A 27,482-nucleotide genomic window follows, 5' to 3' on the forward strand; every position below is an offset into this window, starting at 1 on the left:
ATGACGGAGGAAGAGCTAAACTTTTTCATGTTTACTTAGTGTCAGCCTCCTGGCGGCAGAAGCATACACCCACTGTCCTGTGTCCCCCAATGAGGTGAAGGAGAAAGCATTAGGGATAGACTTTCTAGGAGAGGATATAAAAAATGGATGTTAGACAGGGCAGCTAAACGAGCGGATACAATATCTAGGAACAGTTTGGTACTTGAGACTAATCGTGGTGATAATCATACCAATAAAAATGAGAGCATTATTCACACTTTTTCAACTGCGTACAGTTCAAATTATAATGCCATTATCAAACTGTTACATAGACATCTGCCTATGTTACATCAAGATCCTATTTTATCTGAGATTTTATCAGCAGGATATAGATGTGTTCCAAAAAGAGCTAAGAATCTAGGACATTTTTTTCCCCATCGTTGCATATGTCCAGTTCTCAAAAACCTACATGGTTAACATATACTGGGTGCTATAAATGTGGGGAGAGAAACTGTGGATTGTGTTAGTACATAGATAATGTAGATAAATATGTTAATAATATCACTCACAAGGAATACAGGATAAAAACTTATGTTAATTGCAATACAACACAAGTTGTCTACATGGCAATGTGTGTGGTATGTGATAAATATTACATAGGTTGTACTACTAAAAGTCTAAAAAAAAGGTTAAGTGAATACATTACCGCCGCAAATCCAGGGTCTGCTGCGAGTTGCAAGAATGTCTCAGGATTATACAAAGATTTTTTGGATATACATGGTGGAGATTTAAGGAGTTTAAAGGTCAAAGGAATTGAAAGGGTAAACAGACCAACCAGGGGAGGTGATTGGGAGCGTGTACTTTGTTGCCGGGAAGCCTTTTGGATATTGGCCATGAATGCACGCTTACCAGAAGGTCTTAATTGTAAGAATTACCTTTTGTATTTTATTAGATCGCTTTTTGAGAATGTTATGATAAAAATCGTTTTTTAATTTTGTTTATGTCTTTTGAATTACGGTATGTTGTAAAGTTTTTTGTATAACTCATTGTTGTGGTTGGTTTTTTAATTGAATATAATTTCAGCTTTGCCAGTTCACAATGATGAATTTATAAAGATATCTTTATCTAACATGCACATGAGATTGGAACACATACACACATTTAATGTGGTATTAGGATATCATCATGCATTTTTTTCCTTTTTTTTAAGGACTACACTCCATGAACAATGTAATGGTTGATAAATACTTAATAAGTGGCAGTCTTTTGATATGATCTGGTGGCCTTGGAGCAGCATGAGACGTACTCTGGAGAAGGTGGTCCCTGTACTGACCGCAAACCCTGAACCTAGCAGCACAACTAAAAGCAGCTGTGGGGGGTACCTAACACTCCCTAGACCCATCGACACAGCCTAAGATCTAACTACCCCTAAAGACAGAAACAGGAAACCTATCTTGCCTCAGAGAAAATCCCCAAAGGATAGATAGCCCCCCACAAATATTGACTGTGAGAGGAGAGGAAAAAACATACGCAGATATGAAATCAGATTTTAGTATAGGAGGCCATACTAGCTAAAAAGAAAGAATAGAACAGAGTACTATGCGGTCAGTATAAAAACACTAGAAAAATATCCACCGCAGAAAATACATATCACCACATCTGACTAAAGACATGGAGGGTATATCTGCATCTCCAGAGAAATAGCTAAACTGCAAAAAAATCCTTCACAGACCAAGCTGGACAGGACAAAATCATGAAAATGCACAGAACTATAAGGTCCACTGCAGGTGGACAGCAAAAACAAAGCCAGGACTTATCTTTGCTTAAAAACACAGTAAACTGGAGAGACCAGCAGGGAAGTGAATCATTCAAGAACAATGGACAACTGGCACTGACTAAAGGATCCTGCAAAGCTATATACCCCAGTCAGTCCTGCAATTAGTAGATACACATGTCCACTCCTGCAATCCAGGCCCAACTGCATTACCCTCTACAACCACCGGAGGGAGCCCAAAAGCTGAATTCACAACAGTACCCCCCCCATGAGGAGGGGTCACCGAACCCTCACCAGAGCCCCCAGGCCAAACAGGATGAGCCCGATGAAAGGCACGAACCAAATCAACGGCATGGACATCAGAGGCTGAAACTCAAGAATTATCCTCCTGGCCATAACTCTTCCACTTGACAAGGTACTGAAGCTTCCGCCTCGAAAAACGAGAATCCAAAATCTTCTCAACAACATATTCCAACTCCCCATTGACCAATACAGGGGCCGGAGGATCAACAGAGGGAACAACGGGCTCCACATATTTCCGCAACAAAGATTTATGGAAGACATTATGAATAGCAAACGAGGCCGGAAGCACCAGGCGAAAGGACACCGGATTAATAATCTCAGAAATCCTATAAGGACCAATAAATCGAGGCTTAAACTTAGGGGAAGAAACCTTCATAGGAACATGACGGGAAGATAACCAAACCAGATCCCCAATCCGCAGCCGGGAACCAACACACCGATGACGATTAGCAAAACGTTGAGCCTCCTCCTGAGACAGCACCAAATTGTCCACCACATAAGCCCAAATCTGCTGCAACCTGTCGACGACAGAATCAACACCAGGAAGGTCAGAAGGCTCAACCTGCCCAGAAGAAAAACGAGGATGAAAACCAAAATTACAAAAAAAAGGCGAAACCAATGTAGCCGAATTAGCCCTATTATTAAGGGCAAACTCGGCCAATGGCAAAAAAGCCACCCAATCATCCTGATCAGCAGACACAAAGCATCTCAAATAGGTCTCCAAGGTCTGATTAGTTCGCTCAGTCTGGCCATTTGTCTGAGGATGAAATGCAGAAGAAAAAGACAAATCAATGCCCAGCTTGGCACAAAAGGCCCGCCAAAACCTAGAAACAAATTGGGAACCTCTGTCGGACACAATATTCTCCGGAACACCATGCAAACGCACCACATGCTGAAAAAACAACGGAACCAAATCAGAAGAAGAAGGCAATTTAGGCAAAGGCACCAAATAAACCATCTTAGAAAATCGGTCACAGACAACCCAGATAACCGACATTCTTTGGGAAACAAAAAGATCGGAAATAAAATCCATAGAAATATGTGTCCGGGGCCTCTCGGGGACCGGTAATGGTAAAAGCAACCCACTAGCACGGGAACAGCAAGGCTTAGCCCGCACACAAATCCCACAGAACTGCACAAAAGAACGCACATCCCGCGACAAAGAAGGCCACCAAAAGGACCTACTAACCAAGTCTCTGGTACCAAAAATCCCAGGATGGCCAGCCAACACAGAACAATGAACCTCAGAAATCACTTTAGTAGTCCATCTATCAGGAACAAACAGTTTCCCCACAGGACAGCGGTCAGGCTTATCAGCCTGAAATTCCTGAAGAACCCGTCGCAAATCAGGGGAGATGGCAGAAAGAATCACCCCTTCCTTCAAAATGCCGACCGGCTCAAGAACCCCAGGGGAATCAGGAAAAAACTCCTAGAGAGGGCATCCGCCTTAACATTCTTAGTACCAGGAATGTACGAGACCACAAAATCAAAACGGGAGAAAAACAGGGACCATCAAGCCTGTCTAGGATTCAGCCGTTTGGCAGACTCGAGGTAAATCAGATTCTTATGATCGGTCAGGACCACAATACGGTGCTTGGCCCCCTCAAGCCAATGTCACCACTCCTCAAATGCCCACTTCATAGCCAACAACTCCCGATTGCCGACATCATAATTGCGTTCCGCAGGCAAAAACTTCCGAGAAAAGAAGGCACACGGTTTCATCAAGGAACCATCAGAACTCCTCTGAGACAAAACGGCCCCTGCCCCAATCTCAGACGCGTCAACCTCAACCTGAAATGGAAGAGAAACATCTGGCTGACGCAACACAGGGGCAGAAGTAAATCTGCGTTTAAGCTCCTGAAAGGCAGAAATAGCCGCGGAGAACCAATTCATCACATCAGCACCTTTTTTGGTCAAATCGGTCAGAGGTTTAACCACACTGGAGAAGATGGCAATGAAACGACGATAAAAATTAGCAAAGCCCAAGAATTTCTGAAGGCTCTTCACAGATGTGGGCTGAATCCAATCATGAATGGCCTGAACCTTAACCGGATCCATTTCTATAGATGAGGGAGAAAAAATGAAACCCAAAAAAGAAACCTTCTGCACTCCAAAGAGGCACTTTGACCCCTTCACAAATAAAGCATTATTACGGAGGATCTGAAATACCATCCTGACCTGTTTCACATGAGACTCCCAATCATTGGAAAAAATCAAAATATCATCCAAATATACAACCATGAATTTATCAAGATAACTCCGAAAGATATCATGCATGAAGGATTGGAACACAGATGGGGCATTAGAGAGTCCGAACGGCATCACAAGGTATTCAAAATGGCCTTCAGGCGTATTAAATGCAGTTTTCCATTCGTCACCCTGCTTGATACGAATAAGATAATATGCCCCTCAAAGGTCAATCTTAGTAAACCAGCTAGCCCCCATAATCCTAGCAAACAAATCAGTAAGCAAAGGCAAGGGGTATTGAAATTTGACCGTGATCTTATTCAAGAGGCGATAATCAATACAGGGTCTCAAGGAGCCATCCTTCTTGGCAACAAAAAAGAACCCTGCTCCCAACGGTGAAGAGGATGGCTGAATATGCCCTTTCTCCAAAGACTCCTTAATATAGCTCAGCATGGTGGTATGTTCAGGCACAGACAGGTTGAAAAGTCGACCCTTAGGGAACTTACAACCTGGCATCAAATCAATAGCACAATCACAGTCCCTATGCGGTGGAAGGGAACTGGATTTGGGCTCATCGAATACATCCGGGAAGTCAGACAAAAACTCAGGAACTTCAGAAGAGGGGGAAGAGGAGATTGACATCAAAGGAACCTGATCATGAACCCCCTGACAACCCCAACTAGTCACAGACATGGATTTCCAATCTAACACCGGATTATGTAGCTGCAACCATGGAAAACCCAGCACAATATCATCATGCAAATTATGCAACACCAGAAAACGACAATCTTCCTGATGGGCTGGCGCCATGCGCATGGTCAGCTGTGTCCAAAACTGAGGTTTATTTTTAGCCAACGGTGTAGCATCAATGCCCCTCAAAGGAATAGGGTTCTGCAAAGGCTGCAAGGGAAAACCACAATGTCTGGCAAATTCTAAGTCCATTAAGTTCAGAGCGGCGCCTGAATCCACAAATGCCATGACAGAAAATGATGATAATGAGCAGATCAAGGTCACAGATAACAGAAATTTAGGTTGTATAGTACTGATGGCAACATAACTAGCGATTCTCTTAGTACGCTTAGGGCAATCAGAAATAACATGAGCAGAATCGCCGCAGTAAAAACACAACCTATTCTGACGCCTGAATGTTTGACGTTCAGCTCTAGACAAAATCCTATCACACTGCATAGGGTCAGGGCTCCGCTCAGAGGACAACGCCACAGTGTGCACAATTTTGCGCTCGTGCAAGCGCCGATCAATCTGAATGGCCAGAGACATTAAATCACTCAGACCAGCAGGCGTGGGGAACCCCACCATAACATCTTTAACGGATTCAGAAAGACCCTTTCTGAAAATTGCCGCCAAGGCATCCTCATTCCATTTAGTCAGTACAGACCATTTTCTAAATTTCTGGCAATATAATTCTGCCGCTTCTTGACCTTGACACAGGGCTAACAAGATTTTCTCAGCCTGATCCACAGAATTAGGCTCATCATACAACAACCCCAATGCCTGAAAGAACGAATCAACATTAAGCAAAGCAGGATTGCCAGATTCCAGGGAAAATGCCCAATCCTGTGGGTCACCACGCAGTAGAGATATGATGATTTTAACCTGCTGAATAGGATCACCAGAAGACCGGGGTCTTAATGCAAAAAACAGTTTACAGTAATTTTTGAAACTCAAAAATTTGGATCTGTCACCAAAGAACAAATCAGGAGTGGGAATCTTAGGCTCTAAGGCAGGAGTCTTAACAGTGAAATCTGAAATCCCCTGTACCCTAGCAGCAAGCTGATCCACCCGAGAAACCAACTCATGAATATTCATGTTAATACTAGACTCCGTAGCCACCCAGAGGTAAAGAGGGAGGAACAGACCAAACAGGCTAAGGAAAAAAAATGGCTCAAGATCTTTCCACCCTTCTTCTGAGATGCAAATAACTCATTGTTGGCCAGTTGTACTGTTATGATCTGGTGGCCTTGGAGCAGCATGAGACGTACTCTGGAGAAGGTGGTCCCTGTACTGACCGCAAACCCTGAACCTAGCAGCACAACTAAAAGCAGCCATGGGGGGTACCTAACACTCCCTAGACCCCTCGATACAGCCTAAGATCTAACTACCCCTAAAGACAGAAACAGGAAACCTATCTTGCCTCAGAGAAAATCCCCAAAGGATAGATAGCCCCCCCCACAAATATTGACTGTGAGAGGAGAGGAAAAAACATACGCAGATATGAAATCAGATTTTAGCATAGGAGGCCATACTAGCTAAAAAGAAAGAATGGAACAAAGTACTATGCGGTCAGTATGAAAACACTAGAAAAATAACCACCGCAGAAAATACGGATCACCACATCTGACTAAAGACATGGAGGGTATATCTGCATCTCCAGAGAAATAGCTAGACTGCAAAAAATCCTTCACAGACCAAGCTGGACAGGACAAAAACATGAAAATGCACAGAACTATAAGGTCCACTGCAGGTGGACAGCAAAAACAAAGCCAGGACTTATCTTTGTAGAAAAACACAGCAAACTGGAGAGACCAGCAGGGAAGTGAATCCTTCAAGAACAATGGACAACTGGCACTGACTAAAGGATCCTGCAAAGCTATATACCCCAGTCAGTCCTGCAATTAGTAGATACACATGTCCACTCCTGCAATCCAGGCCCAACTGCATTACCCTCTACAACCACCGGAGGGAGCCCAAAAGCTGAATTCACAACAGTCTTTCTAAGGTTCACACTTGCGTTGTGCAGTCCATTCAACAAATCCATTAAATGGACTGCACTAACGCAAGTGCCGACTTTGGCACTGCGCTAGCGCAGATGGAGCATCTGCTAGCTCCATCTGCGCTAGCAGTGAGCTAGCAGTGACAGACCCGGAAACGCTGCAGCCCGCGTCTCGGGTCCATCACTCAATGACGGCACATCGCTAGCGCACGCCCATTGTGGGCATGTGCTAGCGATGAGTTCGCCATTGCAAGTAATGGCGGCATTAGCGGACTACGTTACACAGCGTTATGCCACGGTGTAACGTAGTCCGTTAAACGGGTTCACACAACGCAGTGTGAACCCAGCCTAACTAGTCACATGTGTTGTAGCAGTGGATAAGAACACAAAAGGAATTGCTCATTTTATGTTTGCATGCCTTTGAGAAAGAACCGTTTTTAACGGGTCTAAAATGCGTCAGGTGTTGGGGGTCCCCTGTATGTACTGTTTTTACAGATGAAGATGTCTGAATAAAGAAAATTATTTTTTAAGAAAAGGACTCCTGTGTCTGAAAAATTCTTTGTTTCTACATGTGCTTATTCGTGGTAGTCAGCCACTGAATTCCAGGCATGGACGGTCTCTAGCATATTCTGGTGAGCAACTATCCTCATTCCAATTCCTTGAATTTACCACAGATGTTAGCTGGAGAGCCAGCAGTAACCACATGTATAACAGATGCCTCAGCAGGATGCTGGGATCAACATCTGCGCCAGTGGTCAGGCCTGAATGGGAGACCAGAGAACCAAACAGTCCCTGTGATACATCCCACACCGCAGGGAAGTCCTGGCCTCTAACAACCATGTATCTAATTACTAAATAAGCTTTGGTTTCAGTTACTGTGTGTTTTGGAGTTTGCCTCTTCTTTTTTCTTAGTTTGCAATCATCTCAGCAACTCCTGTTTGTTTCTACAATCTGCACTTACTTGCTAGCTCAGACCTACGACAAACACTTTGTCTGCTGTTAGCATAACAATCCCCTCTCTGGATTTGTTCACATTACTGACTGCATTTTTTTTTACATTAGTTTGCCTTTTCATCACTGTTACCAGCAATGATCCATTGGTTTACTAATTAACGCTTCATCTGTTGTAAGCAGTAGGCCGGGGTCACACTTGCGAGTTCAATGCGAGAAACTTGCATGAGTCTCAACTCCCGGAACTGCCGCCGACACTCGGACCGGAGTGTGTGGCTGAATGTATTTCTATGCAGCTGAACGCTCCAGTCCGAGGGCCGGCGGCAGTGCCGGGACCTGATGTGAGAGACTCATGCGAGTTTCTCGCATTGAACTCAAAAGTGTGACCCCGGCCTTAGGCTATTTCCCCACGGTCAGTAATTAGCAGCACTGAGGACGCAGCACATGTCCGCTGCATCTAAAGTGCTGCCGGTATTCATTGAACTGTGCGGAATCAACGTGTCCAATACACTGTATGGGTGATATTTATCTTGCGGAGGCTCGCGTTTCCGCAAGATAAATAAACATGCTGCGGTCTTGTCAGTGATGTTATTGGTATGTCAATTATGACTACACGCAACACATGTTACTATCAATGAAGATTTACCTGAAATTCCTTAGTGACTTTGATGAAAATGCTTGTCTTCTTATCCCATAACAATAGCAGACCACTTTTTGTCTCAAGAACCAAGTAGATACCCGTCAGTCGTACCCTGTAAGGTACTGAGCTACCTGGGCCTTTCTGGACCACATTCAGATGGTCATCAGCGAGGATTAACTCATAATAACCCTATGGAGAGTGAATTGAAGAGACAAGTACATGAAGAAGGCTATTATTTTCTAGTCTGATTTATTTACAATAGTTTGGTTTACTAACCCCAAGAAAAATTTTGATAGACTTCGAGCAGGTTGCTCCTGTAGTTCCACAAGGAATATTTTCTGTTACAATCCGAAACGTACTGCTGCTGTCATTTAGCGAGCAGTGGTCCTTGAGTTGAAAAAAAGTAAATAATTAAATGCACAAATGTTTGTATATACAATATACATCATTATTAGGCCGGCGTCACACTAGCGAGTTTTACGGACGTATGAGAGGCGCAGAAAATAGGCATTGCACACGGACCAATGATTTCCTATCTGCTGTATTTTACGCATCCGTATTATACGGTCTTGTACGGCCATAGAAAATCGCAGCATGCTGCGTTTGTCAGCGTATTGCGCAAAAAAATCCACCAATGAAAGTCAATGGGGGCGAGAAAAATACGGATTACACATGGACCAACAGTGTGACTTGCGAGAAATACGCAGCGGTGATCTAGAGAAAAGCCGGTAATTCAGTGCGGTGTACAGTAAAATCACACTGACAGGTTAGAATAGAATAGCTATAATAAATGCCTACACATAGTATAAGGGTATATATATATATATATATATATATATATATATATATGTCAGTGAAACACACATATATATATGTATATTTCATACAGCGCTAGATAGCAGAAAAGCCGGTAATTCAATTGCCGGCTTTTGCCATCTCCTTCCCAAACCCGACATGATATGAGACATGGTTTACATACAGTAAACCTTTTCATATCCCTTTTTTTTTTTGCAGATTCCTCACAACTAAGTATTTTGTGTGACATATCTCTGTGATTTAATTGCATAAAAATTCAAAGATGGAAAATTGCGAAATTTTCAAAATTTTCGCTAAATTTCCATTTTTTTCATAAATAAACGCAGATAATATCAAATAAATTTTACCACTATCATGAAGTACAATATGTCACGAGAAAACAGTATCAGAATCCCTGGGATCGGTTGAAGCGTTCCAGAGTTATAACCTCATAAAGGGACAGTGGTTAGAATTGTAAAAATTGGCCCGGTCATTAACGTGCAAACCACTCTTGGGGGTAAAGGGGTTAACATTATTGGATTAATAATGGATAGGTGTCTTATTGACGCCTCTCCATTATTAACCAGGCTTAATGTCACCTTACATTAGCAAGGTGACATTAGCCCCTTATTACCTCATATCCCACCGCTACACGGGAGTGGGAAGAGAGAGGCTAAGCGTCAGAATAGGCGCATGGGGTGGCTGGGGGCAGATGTTTTTAGCTGGGGGGGCAATAACCATGGTCCATCTCTAGGCTATTAATATCTGCCCTCAGTCACTGGCTTTCCCACTCTGGCAGAGGAAATTGCGCGGGAGCCCAACACCAGTTTTTTCCATGATTTAACCCTTTATTTTAACAGCTAAAGCCCCAAAATTTGGCACACAGACTCTACTAACATTATTTGTGAGGAATATGCAAAAAAAGGGATATGAAATGGTTTACTGTATGCAAACCATGTATCATATCCTGTCGGGTTTGATAAGGAGATGACAAAAGCCAGCAACTGAATTACCGGCTTTTCTGCTATCTAGCGCTGCATGAATATATATATATATATATATATATATGTGTGTGTGTGTGTGTCTCAATGATACATGTAAAAAACGGACCGTAGTTCCCTACGCTGAGTGTGATGCCGGCCTGAGATGTAGAACTCCACAGGAACAGAGAGAGAGAGTGAGAGAGAGCTGGAAAAATGCTCAAGTTTCACATTCACTTCCATTATGTTCACTACTTGAGTCGAGCACATCCAAGAGTCCGGGTGCTCGAATGGAGTACCGAGCACTCAAGCATTTCAGTTCTTGATTATCACTAACAATAACTTATCATTATGTTATGTTCCATTTTTTTATGCAGCAGAAATCAAATTGCTCACTAAACACAACCCAGAATTACTAGGTTTAGCCAACTTTTATCTGTATGATCAGCTTTTATGCATAATAGAGTCTTTTATTTATTATTTTTATAATTTTACATATATAAATTATTGTGTACTGTAAAATATGACTTTATAGAATTAATTATTATTATTATTATTATTATTATTATTAATAATAATTGTTATTATATACTATTATATAAAGAAATAAAATAGTCACAAGTCAAGTTGCAGTCTACCTCTTAAATATTTTGCCAAAATTCTTACATTTTTGTTCACACCAATATAAAAAAAATAAAGAAATAGTCCAACTGATCCAATTGTGATTTAGGCAATACCTGTGCTAGGGTATATAGGCATTCTCCATTAAAGACATAGAGCTTTCCATCAAAGGTGATATAATGTCCATTCCCATAAACAGTGCAAGTTGCTAAACAAGTATTGTTTGTACATTTCCATCTTCTTTTCTCACATACGCTGTAAAACAATCATTAAATGTAAGTCTGTAGAACAAAATGAATTGGGGCAGATTCGTTAGACTTGTTCAAAAATAAAATTTTTCTTTATTGGCCAAAGAAACCAATTACACAGGTTTTATTTTACTTGAGCCGAAAAATTAAAGCTTAGCTCTAATTAGTTACAACTGTATGTGCCACAAAGATTTTTTTTTCTGTTCAACCGTTTTAATAAATGAGGCTCCATATGTTTGAGATTTTTTAAACTGTTGCAGTTTAAATTATTTTTGTTATCCTTAACGTGTTTCGCCAGGCTAGATGCAATAAATTTTCCAGCTCACACCTTCATCTAATAATTGGAATTAGCGCTACTTACAATTCTGGCTGTTTAACCCATTAAATGACATAGTTATGGGGTCTCTATGGATTAGCACTGGCTCACATGTCAGTTCATCTCCTACAAGTGCTAGCCATGATTTTCACAGATAGCACTCATAAGTATAAGACCCTAGTCACACGTCCGCTTAAAAAATGTACACATGAGATGGTCCATTTTCACTATCCGTGTAATTTTCTGTTAGCAATCTGTGTTAGTGTGCACCATCCATGTGCCATCAATGTGTATGAGTGTTATCCGTGTGACATCGGTGTGCCATCTGTATGTCATCCATGTGAATGCATTCAAGAAATCCTTGATTTTTATGTGTTAGAGATGTGCAAAGATAATATATAGATAAATGTATAGATAATAGAAAGAAAATAGATAAATAGAGAGATATCTGTCAGATACAGTTAGGGCCAGAAATATTTGGACAGTGACACAAGTTTTGTTATTTTAGCTGTTTACAAAAACATGTTCAGAAATACAATTATATATATAATATGGGCTGAAAGTGCACACTCCCAGCTGCAATATGATAGTTTCCACATCCAAATCGGAGAAAGGGTTTAGGAATCATAGCTCTGTAATGCATAGCGTCCTCTTTTTCAAGGGACCAAAAAGTAATTGGACAATGGACTCTAAGGGCTGCAATTAACTCTGAAGGCGTCTCCCTCGTTAACCTGTAATCAATGAAGTAGTTAAAAGGTCAGGGGTGGATTCCAGGTGTGTGGTTTTGCATTTGGAAGCTGTTGCTGTGAGCAGACAACATGCAGTCAAAGGAACTCTCAATTGAGGTGAAGCAGAACATCCTGAGGCTGAAAAAAAAGAAAAAATCCATCAGAGAGATAGCAGACATGCTTGGAGTAGCAAAATCAACAGTTGGGTACATTCTGAGAAAAAAGGAATTGACTGGTGAGCTTGGGAACTCAAAAAGGCCTGGGCGTCCACGGATGACAACAGTGGTGGATGATCGCCGCATACTTAATTTGGTGAAGAAGAACCCGTTCACAACATCAACTGAAGTCCAGAACACTCTCAGTGAAGTAGGTGTATCTGTCTCTAAGTCAACAGTAAAGAGAAGACTCCATGACAGTAAATACAAAGGGTTCACATCTAGATGCAAACCATTCATCAATACCAAAAATAGACAGGCCAGAGTTAAATTTGCAGAAAAACACCTCAAGAAGCCAGCTCAGTTCTGGAAAAGTATTCTATGGACAGATGAGACAAAGATCAACCTGTACCAGAATGATGGGAAGAAAAAAGTTTGGAGAAGAAAGGGAACGGCACATGATCCAAGGCACACCACATCCTCTGTAAAACATGGTGGAGGCAACGTGAAGGCATGGGCATGCATGGCTTTCAATGGCACTGGGTCACTTGTGTTTATTGATGACATAAGAGCAGACAAGAGTAGCCGGATGAATTCTGAAGTGTAACGGGATATACTTTCAGCCCAGATTCAGCCAAATGCTGCAAAGTTGATTGGACGGCGCTTCATAGTACAGATGGACAATGACCCCAAGCATACAGCCAAAGCTACCCAGGAGTTCATGAGTGCCAAAAAGTGGAACATTCTGCAATGGCCAAGTCAATCTCCAGATCTAAACCCAATTGAGCATGCATTTCACTTGCTCAAATCCAGACTTAAGACGGAAAGACCCACAAACAAGCAAGACCTGAAGGCTGCGGCTGTAAAGGCCTGGCAAAGCATTAAGAAGGAGGAAACCCAGCGTTTGGTGATGTCCATGGGTTCCAGACTTAAGGCAGTGATTGCCTCCAAAGGATTTGCAACAAAATATTGAAAATAAAAATATTTTGTTTGGGTTATGTTTATTTGTCCAATTACTTTTGACCTCCTAAAATGTGGAGTGTTTGTAAAGAAATGTGTACAATTCCTACATTTTCTATCAGATATTTTTGTTCAACCCTTCAAATTAAACGTTACAATCTGCACTTGAATTCTGTTGTAGAGGTTTCATTTCAAATCCAATGTGGTGGCATGCAGAGCCCAACTCGCGAAAATTGTGTCACTGTCCAAATATTTCTGGCCTTAACTGTATATAATTTCACAACCCAACGACACACTATAAAATTGCAATCTTTAGTAAATAGAATGTGAAGTTTATTGGATAGCTTTGTATTAAACCTAATAAATAAATTTAAAAAAGGATGTGAAGTCCCCCTCATTTTTTGTAACCAGCAAAATTAAACCAGGTAGCTAGGAGCTGGTTATTGGAATCTTCCGAGCCTAAACATACCAGCTCGCAGCTGTCCCAGAAATGGAGGATCACATGAGATGCTCTAATTCTGGCACTCGGCCTGGCTCTTACCGATGACCTGGTGCATTGGTGTGATGACAGCATTTAACCCCTTTCTGACATCGGACGTACTATCCCGTCGAGGTGGGGTGGGCCCCCATGACCACGGACGGGATAGTACGTACAGCGCGATCGGCGGCACTCACGGGGGGAGCGCGGCCGATCGTGGCCGGGTGTCAGCTGCCTATCGCAGCTGACATCCGGCACTATGTGCCAGGAGCGGTCACGGATTGCCCCCGGCACATTAACCCCTGGCACACCACGATCAAAGATGATCGCGATGTGCCGGTGGTGCAGGGAAGCATCGCGCAGGGAGGGGACTCCCTGCGGGCTTCCCTGAGCCCCCCGCAGCAACGCGATGTGATCGCGTTGCTGCGAGGGTCTTACCTCCCTCCCTGCTTGTTCCAGGCCCGGATCCAAGATGGCCGCGGATCCGGGTCCTGCAGGGAGGGAGGTGGCTTCACAGAGCCTGCTCAGAGCAGGCACTGTGAAGCAGCCTGCACTGCTATCAGATCGGTGATCTGACAGAGTGCTGTGCAAACTGTCAGATCATCGATCTGTGATGTCCCCCCTTGGGACAAAGTAAAAAAGTTTAAAAAAAATGTTCCAAATGTGTAAAAAAAAAAAATATATATATATTCCTAAATAATGAAAAAAAAAATATTATTCTCATAAATACATTTCTTTATCTAAATAAATTAAAAAAAAACAATAAAAGTACATATATTTAGTATCGCCACGTCCATAACGGCCCGACCTATAAAATTGGCCCACTAGTTAACCCCTTCAGTAAACACCGTAAGAAAAAAAAAAAAACGAGGCAAAAAAAGACGCTTTATTATCATACCGCCAAACAAAAAGTAGAATAACTCGCGATCAAAAGGACAGATATAAATAACCATGGTAACACTGAAAACGTCATCTTGTCCCGCAAAAAACGAGCCGCCATACAGCATCATCAGCAAAAAAATATAAAAGTTATAGTCCTGAGAATAAAGCGATGCCAAAATAATTATTTTTTCTATAAAATAGTTTTTATCGTATAGAAGCGCCAAAACATAAAAAAATGATATAAATGAGGTGTCGCTGTAATCGTACTGACCCGAAGAATAAAACTGCTTCATCAATTTTACCAAACGCGGAACGGTATAAACGCCTCCCCCAAAAGAAATTCATGAATAGCTGGTTTTTGGTCATTCTGTCTCACAAAAATCGGAATAAAAAGCGATCAAAAAATGTCACGTGCCCGAAAATGTTACCAATAAAAACGTCAACTCGTCCCGCAAAAAACAAGACCTCACATGACTCTGTGGACCAAAATATGGAAAAATTATAGCTCTCAAAATGTGGTAATGCAAAAAATATTTTTTGCAATAAAAAGCGTCTTTCAGTGTGTGACGGCTGCCAATCATAAAAATCCGCTAAAAAACCCGCTATAAAAGTAAATCAAACCCCCCTTCATCACCCCCTTAGTTAGGGAAAAATTAAAAAAATGTATTTATTTCCATTTTCCCATTAGGGCTAGGGCTAGGGTTAGGGCTAGGGTTAGGGCTAGGGTTAGGGTTAGGGTTAGGGCTAGGGTTAGGGCTAGGGTTAGGGCTAAGGTTAGGGCTAGGGCTAGGGTTAGGGCTAGGGTTAGGGTTAGGGCTAGGGTTAGGGCTAGGGTTAGGGCTAGGGTTAGGGTTAGGGCTAGGGTTAGGGCTAAGGTTAGGGCTAGGGTTAGGGCTAGGGCTACAGTTTGGGTTGGGGCTCAAGTTACAGTTAGGGTTTAGATTACATTTACAGTTGGGAATAGGGTTGGGATTAGGGTTAGGGGTGTGTCAGGGTTAGAGGTGTGGTTAGGGTTACTGTTGGAATTAGGTTTAGGGGAGTGTTTGGATTAGGGTTTCAGTTATAATTGGGGGGTTTCCACTGTTTAGGCACATCAGGGGCTCTCCAAAAGCGACATGGCGTCCGATCTCAATTCCAGCCAATTCTGCGTTGAAAAAGTAAAACAGTGCTTCTTCCCTTCCGAGCTCGCCCGTGTGCCCAAACAGAGGTTTACCCCAACATATGGGGTATCAGCGTACTCAGGACAAATAGGACAACAACTGTTGGGGTCCAATTTCTCCTGTTACCCTTGGGAAAATACAAAACTGGGGGCTAAAAAATAATTTTTGTGGGAAAAAAAGATTTTTTATTTTTACGGCTCTGCGTTATAAACTGTAGTGAAACACTTGGGGTTCAAAGTTCTCACAACACATCTAGGTAAGTTCCCTGGGGGGTCTAGTTTCCAATATGGGGTCACTTGTGGGGGGTTTCTACTGTTTAGCTACATTAGGGGTTCTGCAAACGCAATGTGACGCCTGCAGATCATTCCATCTAAGTCTGCATTCCAAATGGCACTCCTTCCCTTCCGAGCCCTCCCATGCGCCCAAACGGTGGTTCCCCCCAACATATGGGGTATCAGCGTACTCAGGACAAATTGGACAACAACTGTTGGGGTCCAATTTCTCCTCTTACCCTTGGGAAAATACAAAACTGGGGGCTAAAAAATAATTTTGGGGGGAAAGATTTTTTTTTTTAATTTTCACGGCTCTGCATTACAAACTGTAGTGAAACACTTGGGGGTTCAAAGCTCTCACAACACATCTAGATGAGTTCCTTAGGGGGTCTAGTTTCCAAAATGGTGTCACTTGTGGGGGGTTTCTACTGTTTAGGTACATTAGGGGCTCTGCAAACGCAATGTGCCACCTGCTGACCATTCCATCCAAGTCTGCATTCAAATGGCACTCCTTCCCTTCCGAGCCCTCCCATGCGCCCAAACAGTGGTTTCCCCCCACATATGGGGTATCAGCGCACTCAGGACAAATTGGACAACAAATTTTGGGGTCCAATTTCTCCTGTTACCCTCGGGAAAATACAAAATTGGGAGCTAAAAAATAATTTTTGTGGGAAAAATTTTTATTTTTATTTTTACGGCTCTCCATTATAAACTTCTGTGAAGCCCTTGGTGGGTCAAAGCGCTCACCACACATCTAGATAAGTTCCTTAGGGGGTCTACTTTCCAAAATGGTGTCACTTGTGAGGGGTTTCTACTATTTAGGTACATAAGGGGCTCTGCAAACGCAACATGGCGTCTCATCTCAATTCCTGTCAATTTTGCATTGAAAAGTCAAACGGCGCTCCTTCCTTTCCGAGCTCTCCCATCTGCCCAAACAGTGGTTTACCCCCACATATAGGGTATCAGCGTACTCAGGACAAATTGTACAACAACTTTTGGGGTCCAATTTCTTCTCTTACCCTTGGAAAAAGAAAAAATTGGGGGCGAAAAGATAATTTTTGTGAAAAAATATGATTTTTTATTTTTACGGTTCTACATTATAAACTTCTGTGAAGCACTTGGTGGGTCAAAGAGCTCACCACACCTCTAGATAAGTTCCTTAGGGGGTCTACTTTCCAAAATGGTGTCACTTGTGGGGGGTTTCAATGTTTAGGCACATCAGGGGCTCTCCAAACGAAACATGGCGTCCCATCTCAATTCCAGTCAATTTTGCATTGAAAAGTCAAATGGCGCTCCTTCGCTTCCGAGCTGTGCCATGCGCCCAAACAGGGGTTTACCCCCACATGTGGGGTATTGGCGTACTAAAGACAAATTGTACAACAATGTTTGGGGTCCATTTTCTCCTGTTACCCTTGGTAAAATAAAACAAATTGGAGCTGAATTAAATTTTTTGTGAAAAAAAGTTAAATGTTCATTTTTATTTAAACATTCAAAAAATTCCTGTGAAGCACCAGAAGGGTTAATAAACTTCTTGAATGTGGTTTTGAGCACCTTAAGGGGTGTAGTTTTTAGAATGGTGTCACACTTGGGTATTTTCTATCATATAGACCCCTCAAAATGACTTCAAATGAGATGTGGTCCCTAAAAAAAAATGGTGTTGTAGAAATGAGAAATTGCTGGTCAACTTTTCACCCTTATAACTCCCTAACAAAAAAAAATTTTGGTTCCAAAATTGTGCTGATGTAAAGTAGACATGTGGGAAATGTTACTTATTAAGTATTTTGTGTGACATATCTCTGTGATTTAATTGCATAAAAATTCAAAGTTGGAAAATTGCGAAATTTTCGCCAAATTTCCGTTTTTTTCACAAATAAACGCAGGTACTATCAAATAATTTTTACCATTGTCATGAAGTACAATATGTCACGAGAAAACATTGTCAGATTCACTGGGATCCGTTGAAGCGTTCCAGAGTTATAACCTCATAAAGGGACAGTGGTCAGAATTGTAAAAATTGGCCCGGTCATTAACGTGCAAACCACCCTTGGGGGTAAAGGGGTTAAGTTTAATTATTCAGATGTCTATTTTCAGTAGGCCAGGAGACATAGGCTATAGTTTGAACATTTACTATTGAATATATGTGTTGTTTTTTTCGGTTGGACAAGAAATAAGGACTATTATCATATTTAAATCCATGTAGCTTGCTGACCTGCAAACAGTAAAGGACATACTCTGTGGAATGATTAAATATTCAAACAATGGAGTTAAACTCTTCTTTCCTACTCTCTGATCTATGGATAATGATCTGAATCACAGATGTGGATATAAAAAAGGATTTCTAGTCTTCTGCCAGGAAGAAAGGAAAATAGTCTACAAAACCACAGGTAGGACACCATGAATCCATACAGAGTCTCTAAGAACAACAGCCAAGAGACCATGGCAACATTAGGAAGAACATACTGTAGATTTGACATTCTACAGGATAACAGCTTAAGCTGGAAAAATACAGATCTGCTCCATTGACCATCACTGAACCCATGGATACGTTTGAGAAGCCAGGATTGGGACCCTCCAGACCCCTGCCTCCATGAAAATGTTCGAAAAAGCCAGGTTGGGACTATCCAGTCACCTGGTCACGTGCCTCAATGGACTGTCAGATTCCTAAGCTTGTCATTACCTCCTCTCTGTGGGTGCCCATCTGTTTAACCCCTATCTGACCTCAGACGGGATAGTACGTCCGAGGTCAGATCCCCTGCTTTGATGCAGGGCTCCGCGGTGAGCCCGCATCAAAGCCGGGACATGTCAGCTGTTTTGAACAGCTGACATGTGCCCGCAATAGGTGCGGGCAGAATCGCGATCTGCCCGCACCTATTAACTAGTTAAATGCCGCTGTCAAACGCAGACAGCGGCATTTAACTACCGCTTCCGGCCGGGCGGCCGGAAATGACGTCATCGCCGACCCCCGTCACATGATCGGGGATCGGCGATGCATCTTGATGGTAACCATAGAGGTCCTAGAGACCTCTATGGTTACTGATGACCGGTGGCTGTGAGCGCCACCCTGTGGTCGGCGCTCACAGCACACCTCCATTTCTGCTACATAGCAGCGATCAGCAGATCGCTGCTATGTAGCAGAGCCGATCGCGTTGTGCCTGCTTCTAGCCTCCCATGGAGGCTATTGAAGCATGGCAAAAGTAAAAAAAAAGTTTAAAAAAATGTAAAATAAATAAAAAAAATATAAAAGTTTAAATCACCCCCCTTTCGCCCCAATCAAAATAAATCAATAAAAAAAAATCAAATCTACACATATTTGGTATCGCCGTGCTCAGAATCGCCCGATCTATCAATTAAAAAAAAGCATTAACCTGATCACTAAACGGCGTAGCGAGAAAAAAATTCGAAACGCCAGAATTACGTTTTTTAGGTCACCGCGACATTGCATTAAAATGCAATAACGGGCGATTAAAAGAACGTATCTGCACCAAAATGCTATCTTTAAAAACTTCATCTCGGCACACAAAAAATAAGCCCTCAACCGACCCCAGATCACGAAAAATGGAGACGCTACGAGTATCAGAAAATGGCGCAATTTTTTTTTTTTTTTTAGCAAAGTTTGGAATTTTTTTTTCACCACTTAGATAAAAAATAACTGAGTCATGTTAGGTGTCTATGAACTCGTAATGACCTGGAGAATCATAATGGCAGGTCAGTTTTAGCATTTAGTGAACCTAGCAAAAAAGCCAAACAAAAAACAAGTGTGGGATTGCTCTTTTTTTGCAATTTCACCGCACTTGGAATTTTTTTCCCGTTTTTAGTACACAACATGTTAAAACCAATGATGTCGTTCAAAAGTACATCTCGTTCCGCAATAAATAAGCCCTCACATGGCCAAATTGACGGAAAAATAAAAAGGTTATGGCTCTGGGAAGGAGGGGAGTGAAAAACGAACACGGAAAAACGAAAAATCCCAAGGTCATGAAGGGATTAATAACATCTGATGGTGTATCAAGGACCCCCATTATTTTTCTAATCTTCTGATCTTATAGTGTAAGCAACTTATTATATATTATATGTATATGATACTTTGATAGTTATACTAATTCTACTCTTTTTTACTCCTTTTTGGATGGTTGGACCATTGCCAAATGTCCCCCTTAAAAGCATACATAATGTTTCCTATGTTTTTATGTGAATTTTTCTGTGACTTTTTATTTTATTTTTATGGATATATCCATTAAGCATTCTGGTAATTGTTGATTTCGGTAAATTAAGTACTAGAATTCTTTTGAGTGTTGTTTCTATGTTTTTGTCTACATTTTGGAGACATGTGGTAAAAATTTCCAATGAGACAGGCACCACAATGACATGCCGTCATCATAGTTATGGCCTAAAAAGTTAACTAATTTAAAAAAATAACCTGATTTAAATAATGCATCATTTTATCACAATACGTTTCCACTTGTTACAATTCCACCATAAAACAATCAAAAGCTAAAAGCTACACATACCAGGTATTACACTTGACTTGAATCTCCTGTCCTGAGTTATACATAGCTCCGTTGTGTATACATGGACAGTTGTCTGCTGTAATGCATCCTCCGTGGTCATCAGATACAAGTCCAGGAGGGCAGACGCAACCTGGTATACAATTAGTGGAATACTGGGGAATCCAAACAGAACAATTACAAATAAATGTAAAAGTTTAATGTTTCTTTTTTGGAAAAAGGTATTAGACAATACATTTAGATTAAACGACAGTTGATGTCTTAAAAATGTTGACATTTCTAGAAAGTGTGAAGAGTGGTATGAAGATTATATTGGCAATTTCTGGACCTTACCCAACATTGTGGGAATATTTTATTCTTTGGGAAGCTTTTAAGTTTTTGACATATAAGGTAATTATTTTCTGTAATGACAGTTATATACTTTTTCAGAAATCTTTCTGTATCTATTATTTTTACTTTTAAAGATCTCTACTTGCAATCAGTCAATAGATACTTCCATTGTTTGCTTCCAGTGGCCATGTAAGAATTCTACAGATGTTCACACAACGTCATCACATGGCCACTAAAGATTTGAATGCAAATTTTCTGCTTTTTAGCTCATCATTGGCTTGGTATGCTATTCTGTACCTCCTCCCAGGAGCTCTGTATTCTCAGATTGGATTCACCAAATGAAAAGAAGGGCAGGTTCAGCTACCACTTAACATCAATGTCAAATTTAACCTCCATTAGGTGCATTTGATGCCCATCTGGGAATAATTAACTAGTGTTCTGACCCAGCTTTTTCCATGTTCAAGTTTTGAAATATCCCCTAAAGACTCAAGCTGATTTCATTTGGGACACTTTGCCCATTATTCTACTTGACCTCCAGGACCATGACCTGGCTATGAGTGACTACACTCTTGTATTAGATTTTGTTCATAATTTGATTTTCTGGTTCTTCTTCCAACTCTTTATTTTTATCTCCCGAGCTCTCTCCAACAGTCTACAGCTACTCTGCAGCCATAAATTGGGGCAGAGAACAGAATCCTGTATAAGGGTTCAAGGGTGAACCAATGAGCTGACAGATTGTTACGTTACTGGTATGCTTGTTTTTTCTTCTATAAAGCACTTTTTTACAGATAGGTGTAAGTTTGCTCTTACTAAGTGTATTGGGGAACACTCGCTTAGCACGGGATTCAAGCACACGGGCACGATTTTTTTTTAACACTAAAGAGTCCATACGGTTTATTTTATACAGCATAAACCACATAGTAAGCAAAGTTCCATATCACTGACTTACATGTCGTCCATTCTTTAACACAGCAAGATATGGTTTAACTCCTTATCAACACATTAACAGGTTGCAGCAACTAAACACGCTAGTCCTCTCTTGACCAGTTGCTGTGGGTTACCGCCACACAGTTCATATCACAAGCACCAACAGTCTGTATAGGTACCTGATGGGAGCTCCTGCTCCACCTGCTGACTCCTTGTCAGTCCTTTCTTCTGGGAAAGCTGCCTCACGGGAATCACCAACTTGCCTGTGCGGCATATCTTAGTCATTCCAGACCCACCGAAGGACGGTAGCTTCCCCAACACCGACTATACAGGTCCACAGTGTCACTGTGCGCTGCTCAGGGATCCGGTCCTACTCCCAGGACCTCCCAACACACAAGCGTGTGGCCTGTCCAGGTGCTATCCAGGACTTTAGTCCAACACCCCAGGCCACCAAGTCCAAAGCCCCACCACGTGCTGCTCAGGAATCCTACTCCCAGGACTTCCAACACGGGCTTCCAGGACCTTGTACTTGGACCCTTCAGATCCAAACACTGGAACCACACAGGAACATGTGACCCACACCCTGGTCACATTATATACCTTTTAACCACTCCCCTGGGTGGGAGTGGGTGTGTGTGGCTGGTTTGTCCCACCCATCTCACATAACTATCCCTGCCAGCCTCCCATGATAAACATACCAAATACTAGTGGGACTATAGGTCCCAGAACACCACATCGCTTCAGTCTGGCAGCGCAGAGTCTTCTCCTCTGTGACACATATATCGGCCATTCACAATACTGCCAGACTTTATCACATTATCACAGTCATGCTTGCGATTGCCATGCACTCTCACGGGCTCAATACACCTCTGTGCGCATACTGGGGAGACCATGCAGTGCCCCCTACCTGTTACAGGGGTCACTGCATCACATAGGATATTGTTAGGGGTCGAGTTCCCGCCTCTGCACAGGGGGAATCTCGGGCCATCTCCACTGCGGTCTCCCATTCCTCTCCTGCCGCAGTTGAGCCTGCTCAGCGGAGACGTCAGTCCAAGCGTCTTGCTCAGTCCCACTCTGTACAAAGAGTTACTGCTGCCTTTCCTGCTTCTGCCATTGAAGTCAGTGCTGGGCAGCGGCGAGCAGACGCTTCTGCGACTAAGTCCTGCTTTTCTCATTCTGAGCATGCCCTGAGTAAGATCTCTCAGTGGAGATCGAGGGTCACATGGTAGGAAGGTCCTATAGCTGCTAGGACTAACTCCTGCTTTTCACACACTGAGCATGCCCAGGGTAAGATCTCTCAGTGGAGATCTAGGGTCACATGCTCAGGTATGGCAGTCTCTCACTGGTCCTTCTAGGAAGGTATTTTACTTGCTGCAGCTATATAAGGCTCGCATGGCCGCACGGCCATGCGCTAGTATCAATGCATGACATGAGTTTTGCGCCAGTGTGGTCACGCTTGTGTGTATTCAGGGACCCAGCTGAAATAAGCCACTAGAATACCGGCACCTCCGGTGAGGAGATTGTGTGTTTGGTTACAGGGCCCCGGCTGAAATAAGCCACTAGAATACCGGCTCCTCCGGTGAGGAGATTGTATGTTTGCCTCCTGGACTGCGTGACCACAAGCTGCTATCTGCTCAGCAGTTACTGTGTATTCCTGTGGAGTTTAACAGGACACAGTCCTTTCCTTATAGCGACTCTGTGAAGCAACAGAGTTCGCTTCTACCGCCATATTGTGCCGCTGTTTGCCAGCAGCAGGTTCTTTTCCTGCACGGTGGACCCCGGGCTGCGAACGCACCAAATAACATCTCTATATTTACTCGATGCATTCCGCCAGCCCTAACAGTATACTAGCATCAGGGTCTGGCTGGTAAATGGCGGACGATCAGCGTTTACAGCGGTACATCCAGCAGCTGGAGGGTAGGTTGATGGCTCTCGAGCGCACAACCTCAGCTGTGGATATTACCGCAGTCGCTGTTCAGGCTGCAAGTGTAGCTGCAGCCAGTTTGTCCTCTGCCACCCCTGCTCCGACTTTATCCCATCTCCCGCTTCCAGACAAGTTTGCTGGTGACAGTAAGCTATGTCGGGGATTCGTGAGTCACTGCTCCATACATCTTGAGCTTCTGGCTGCACGTTTTCCTACGGAACGGGCGAAAGTGGGATTTATTTTATCCCTTTTGTCGGGCAGGGCGTTGGAGTGGGCAACGCCGCTATGGGAGCGCAATGATCGTGTGGCGCAGAGTGCTCCTCTCTTCCTGGACGCTCTGAAACAGGTCTTTTTTGGGACCTCGTGTCACCCACGATACCGCGCTCCAATTGTTGGAAACAACACAGGGTTCGTCCATGGTCAGCCAGTTCGCCGTGCAATTCCGGACTCTGGTCTCTGAGCTGGAATGGCCGGATAAAGTCCTTATTCCGGTGTTCTGGAGAGGACAGGCAGACCATGTGAAGGACGCCTTGGCCACCAGGGAGATTCCCGCCACACTGGAGGAGCTTATTTCTATATCTACCCGCATCGACCTCCGTTTTAACGAGCGGAGGTTGGAGCGGGCCCAGTGTAGGCAGAGGTTTCGGCTGGCTCCCACCTTCGCCAGACCTCTGGAATCTTCCGTTCAGGTGTCCGACTCCCATGAGGCCATGGAGGTTTCTCGAGCGGGACCTAAGTCTCGGACCGCTCGAGTACCCGTGGTTTGCAGAAATTGCCAACAAGAAGAACATTATGCCAATAAATGTCCACGGCGGTCGAGTAAACGATCGCGTCTAGTAACCCTTGGAGGAGGTTCACTAGACACAGCGGCGTTTTCCTCCAAGCTGTCCTTCAAAGGGACAATCATATTAGGCTCTTACTCTCTAACAGTCGAGCTTTGTGTGGATTCTGGAGCTGAGGGGAATTTCATCTCCTCAGCTTTTGCTCTGCGCCATGCAATACCTCTGGTGATGCTCGCCAAACCGGTGACTGTTAGGGTAGTGAATGGGTCGACACTTCCATCTCAGATCACACACCAGACTATCCCTTTCACACTGGCTATGTCCCTTTCCCACCAGGAGATAATTTCCCTTCTTGTCCTTCCCGAGGGAATGGATGAGATTCTGCTGGGAATACCCTGGCTCCGTTTCCACTCCCCACATATTGAGTGGTCCTCTGGGAGGATATTGGGTTGGAGTGAATCCTGTAAGGGCAGATGTGTGAAAGAGTGTGTTCAGGTTTCCACCACTGAGATACCCGCAAATCTCTCTTCTCTTCCCAAATACTATTGGTCCTATGCAGATGTCTTCTCCAAAAAGGCTGCGGAGACCCTTCCGCCTCACCGCCCCTATGACTGTCCTATAGATCTCTTGCCTGGACAGAACCTCCTCGGGGATGTGTCTATCCCCTCTCTCTTCCGGAAACGGAGGCCATGTCCCAATACATCCAGGAGAATTTGGCAAGAGGGTTCATTAGGAAGTCAGTGTCACCAGCAGGGGCAGGGTTCTTCTTCGTGCTGAAGAAGAATGGAGAATTACGTCCTTGCATAGATTACAGGGGTCTTAACGCCATCACCGTTAAGAATAAGTACCCGCTGCCCCTGATTTCTGAGCTTTTTGATAGGCTAAGGGGAGCTAAGGTATTTACCAAATTAGATCTGCGGGGTGCTTATAACCTGATTCGCATCCGTGAGGGGGACGAATGGAAGACGGCATTTAACACCAGAGATAGGCACTATGAGTATCTGGTGATGCCCTTCGGGCTCTGTAATGCCCCAGCCGTTTTCCAAGACTTTGTCAATGACATCTTCCGGGATATGCTTTCCACCTCGGTCGTAGTCTATCTGGATGATATTCTCATCTTTTCTCCAGATATTGACTCCCACCGGAGAGATGTTGGCAGAGTCTTCGACATTTTACGGGCAAATTCTCTCTATGCAAAGTTGGAGAAGTGTATGTTTGAGCAGGAGTCTTTACCTTTCCTGGGCTATATCATCTCCGCCCAGGGATTGGCTATGGATCTTGCCAAACTACAGGCTGTGATGGACTGGCAAGAACCCCATTCTCTTAAAGCGGTGCAGCGCTTTATGGGGTTCATTATTATTACCGCCAGTTCATTCCCCACTTCTCAACTTTGGTAGCTCCCTTGGTAGCCTTCACCAAGAAGGGAGCAAATCCAAAATTGTGGTCAGAAGAGGTCTCCAGGGCATTTTCTTCTATTAAGTCCCGATTTTCTAGCGCTCCCATCCTACATCGTCCCGATGTTGATAAGCCATTCATAATGGAGGTGGATGCCTCATCCATTGGTGCAGGAGCAGTCCTCTTCCAAAAGGATGCTCAAGGTCGGAAGCATCCTTGCTTCTTCTACTCCAAGACCTTCACACCAGCGGAGAGGAATTATTCCATCGGGGACAGGGAGTTGCTAGCGATGAAGTTGGCTTTCTCGGAGTGGAGACATCTCTTGGAGGGGGCTCGCTTTCCCTTTCAAGTCTTCACGGACCACAAAAATTTGTTATATTTGCAACAGCCCAGCGGCTAAATTCTCGCCAGGCCAGATGGTCCTTGTTCTTCTCCCGGTTCCACTTCACCCTCCATTATCTCGCTGGGGAGAAGAACATTCGTGCTGACGCCCTCTCTCACTCTGTTGTGTCATCTGAGGAGGAGGAAGGGGAGCCTCGGCTTATTGTCCCTTCTGAGAGCCTGAGAACCGTAGCTCCGGTTTCGCTAGAGTCTGTGCCTCTGGGCAAGACTTTTGTACCCATTAATTTGCGACCGGAGGTTCTCTCTTGGGCTCATTCGTCCAGGGTGGGTGGACACTTTGGGACAAAAAGGACATCTGAGCTACTGGCGAGGTCGTACTGGTGGCCACATATGGTTCGTGATGTCAGAGATTACATTCAGGTATGTGTCTCCTGTGCCAAAAATAAATCCCCTCGACAATGGCCAGCAGGGTTACTCTATCCCTTGCCGGTGGCAGACAGGCCTTGGGAGATGGTCGGGATGGACTTTGTGGTGGGTTTGCCCAAGTCTCGTGGCTGTACCATCATTTGGGTTGTCACCGATCATTTTTCTAAAATGGTGCATTTGGTCCCGCTTCCACGGTTACCTTCTGCACGGGCCTTGGCAGCGTTGTTCATAAAACACATCTTCCGCCTAAACGGTATGCCGGACAAAATTGTCAGTGACCGGGGTCCCCAGTTTGCGTCTCGGTTCTGGAGAGAGCTTTGTCGTCTTCTCAGCATTGAGTTAAATCTCTCATCCGCATATCATCCCGAGACGAATGGGTTGGCAGAGAGGGCCAACCAGACTTTGGTCACATATCTGCGACATTTTGTCTCAGCCAGGCAGGATGACTGGGCATCCTTGCTATCTTGGGCAGAGTTTGCGCTGAACAACGCCGTAGCTGACTCCACTGGACAAACCCCATTTCTCCTTAACTATGGTCAGCATCCGCGGGTACCTGTGCTTATGCCCGTGTCTTCCGCCGACTCCAGGGTGGCAGACTGGGCTGTGGAGGCACGGGATATTTGGGACCGCACTCAGGATGCCATTCGGGCCTCCAAGGAGAGAATGAGGTCCTCCGTCGATGCACATCGGC

General features: G+C 43.6%; 1 protein-coding gene across 1 annotated transcript in view; it reads right to left on the bottom strand.

Moving 5' to 3' along the window:
• LOC138648607 (mucin-2-like) overlaps positions 1–27,482 on the bottom strand; it is a 195,918-nt gene that overhangs the window by 113,191 nt on the left and 55,245 nt on the right. Inside the window, exons 11-14 of the mRNA XM_069738394.1 lie at positions 20,669–20,820; positions 11,078–11,216; positions 8,842–8,952; positions 8,572–8,754 (exon numbers count right to left, since the gene is read on the bottom strand). Of these exons, the coding sequence (XP_069594495.1) occupies positions 8,572–8,754; positions 8,842–8,952; positions 11,078–11,216; positions 20,669–20,820 (585 nt within the window). The remainder of the gene's footprint in view (positions 1–8,571; positions 8,755–8,841; positions 8,953–11,077; positions 11,217–20,668; positions 20,821–27,482) is intronic.

This window comes from Ranitomeya imitator, chromosome 9 (genome assembly GCF_032444005.1).
Source record: "Ranitomeya imitator isolate aRanImi1 chromosome 9, aRanImi1.pri, whole genome shotgun sequence".
Taxonomy (NCBI): Eukaryota; Metazoa; Chordata; class Amphibia; order Anura; family Dendrobatidae; genus Ranitomeya; species Ranitomeya imitator.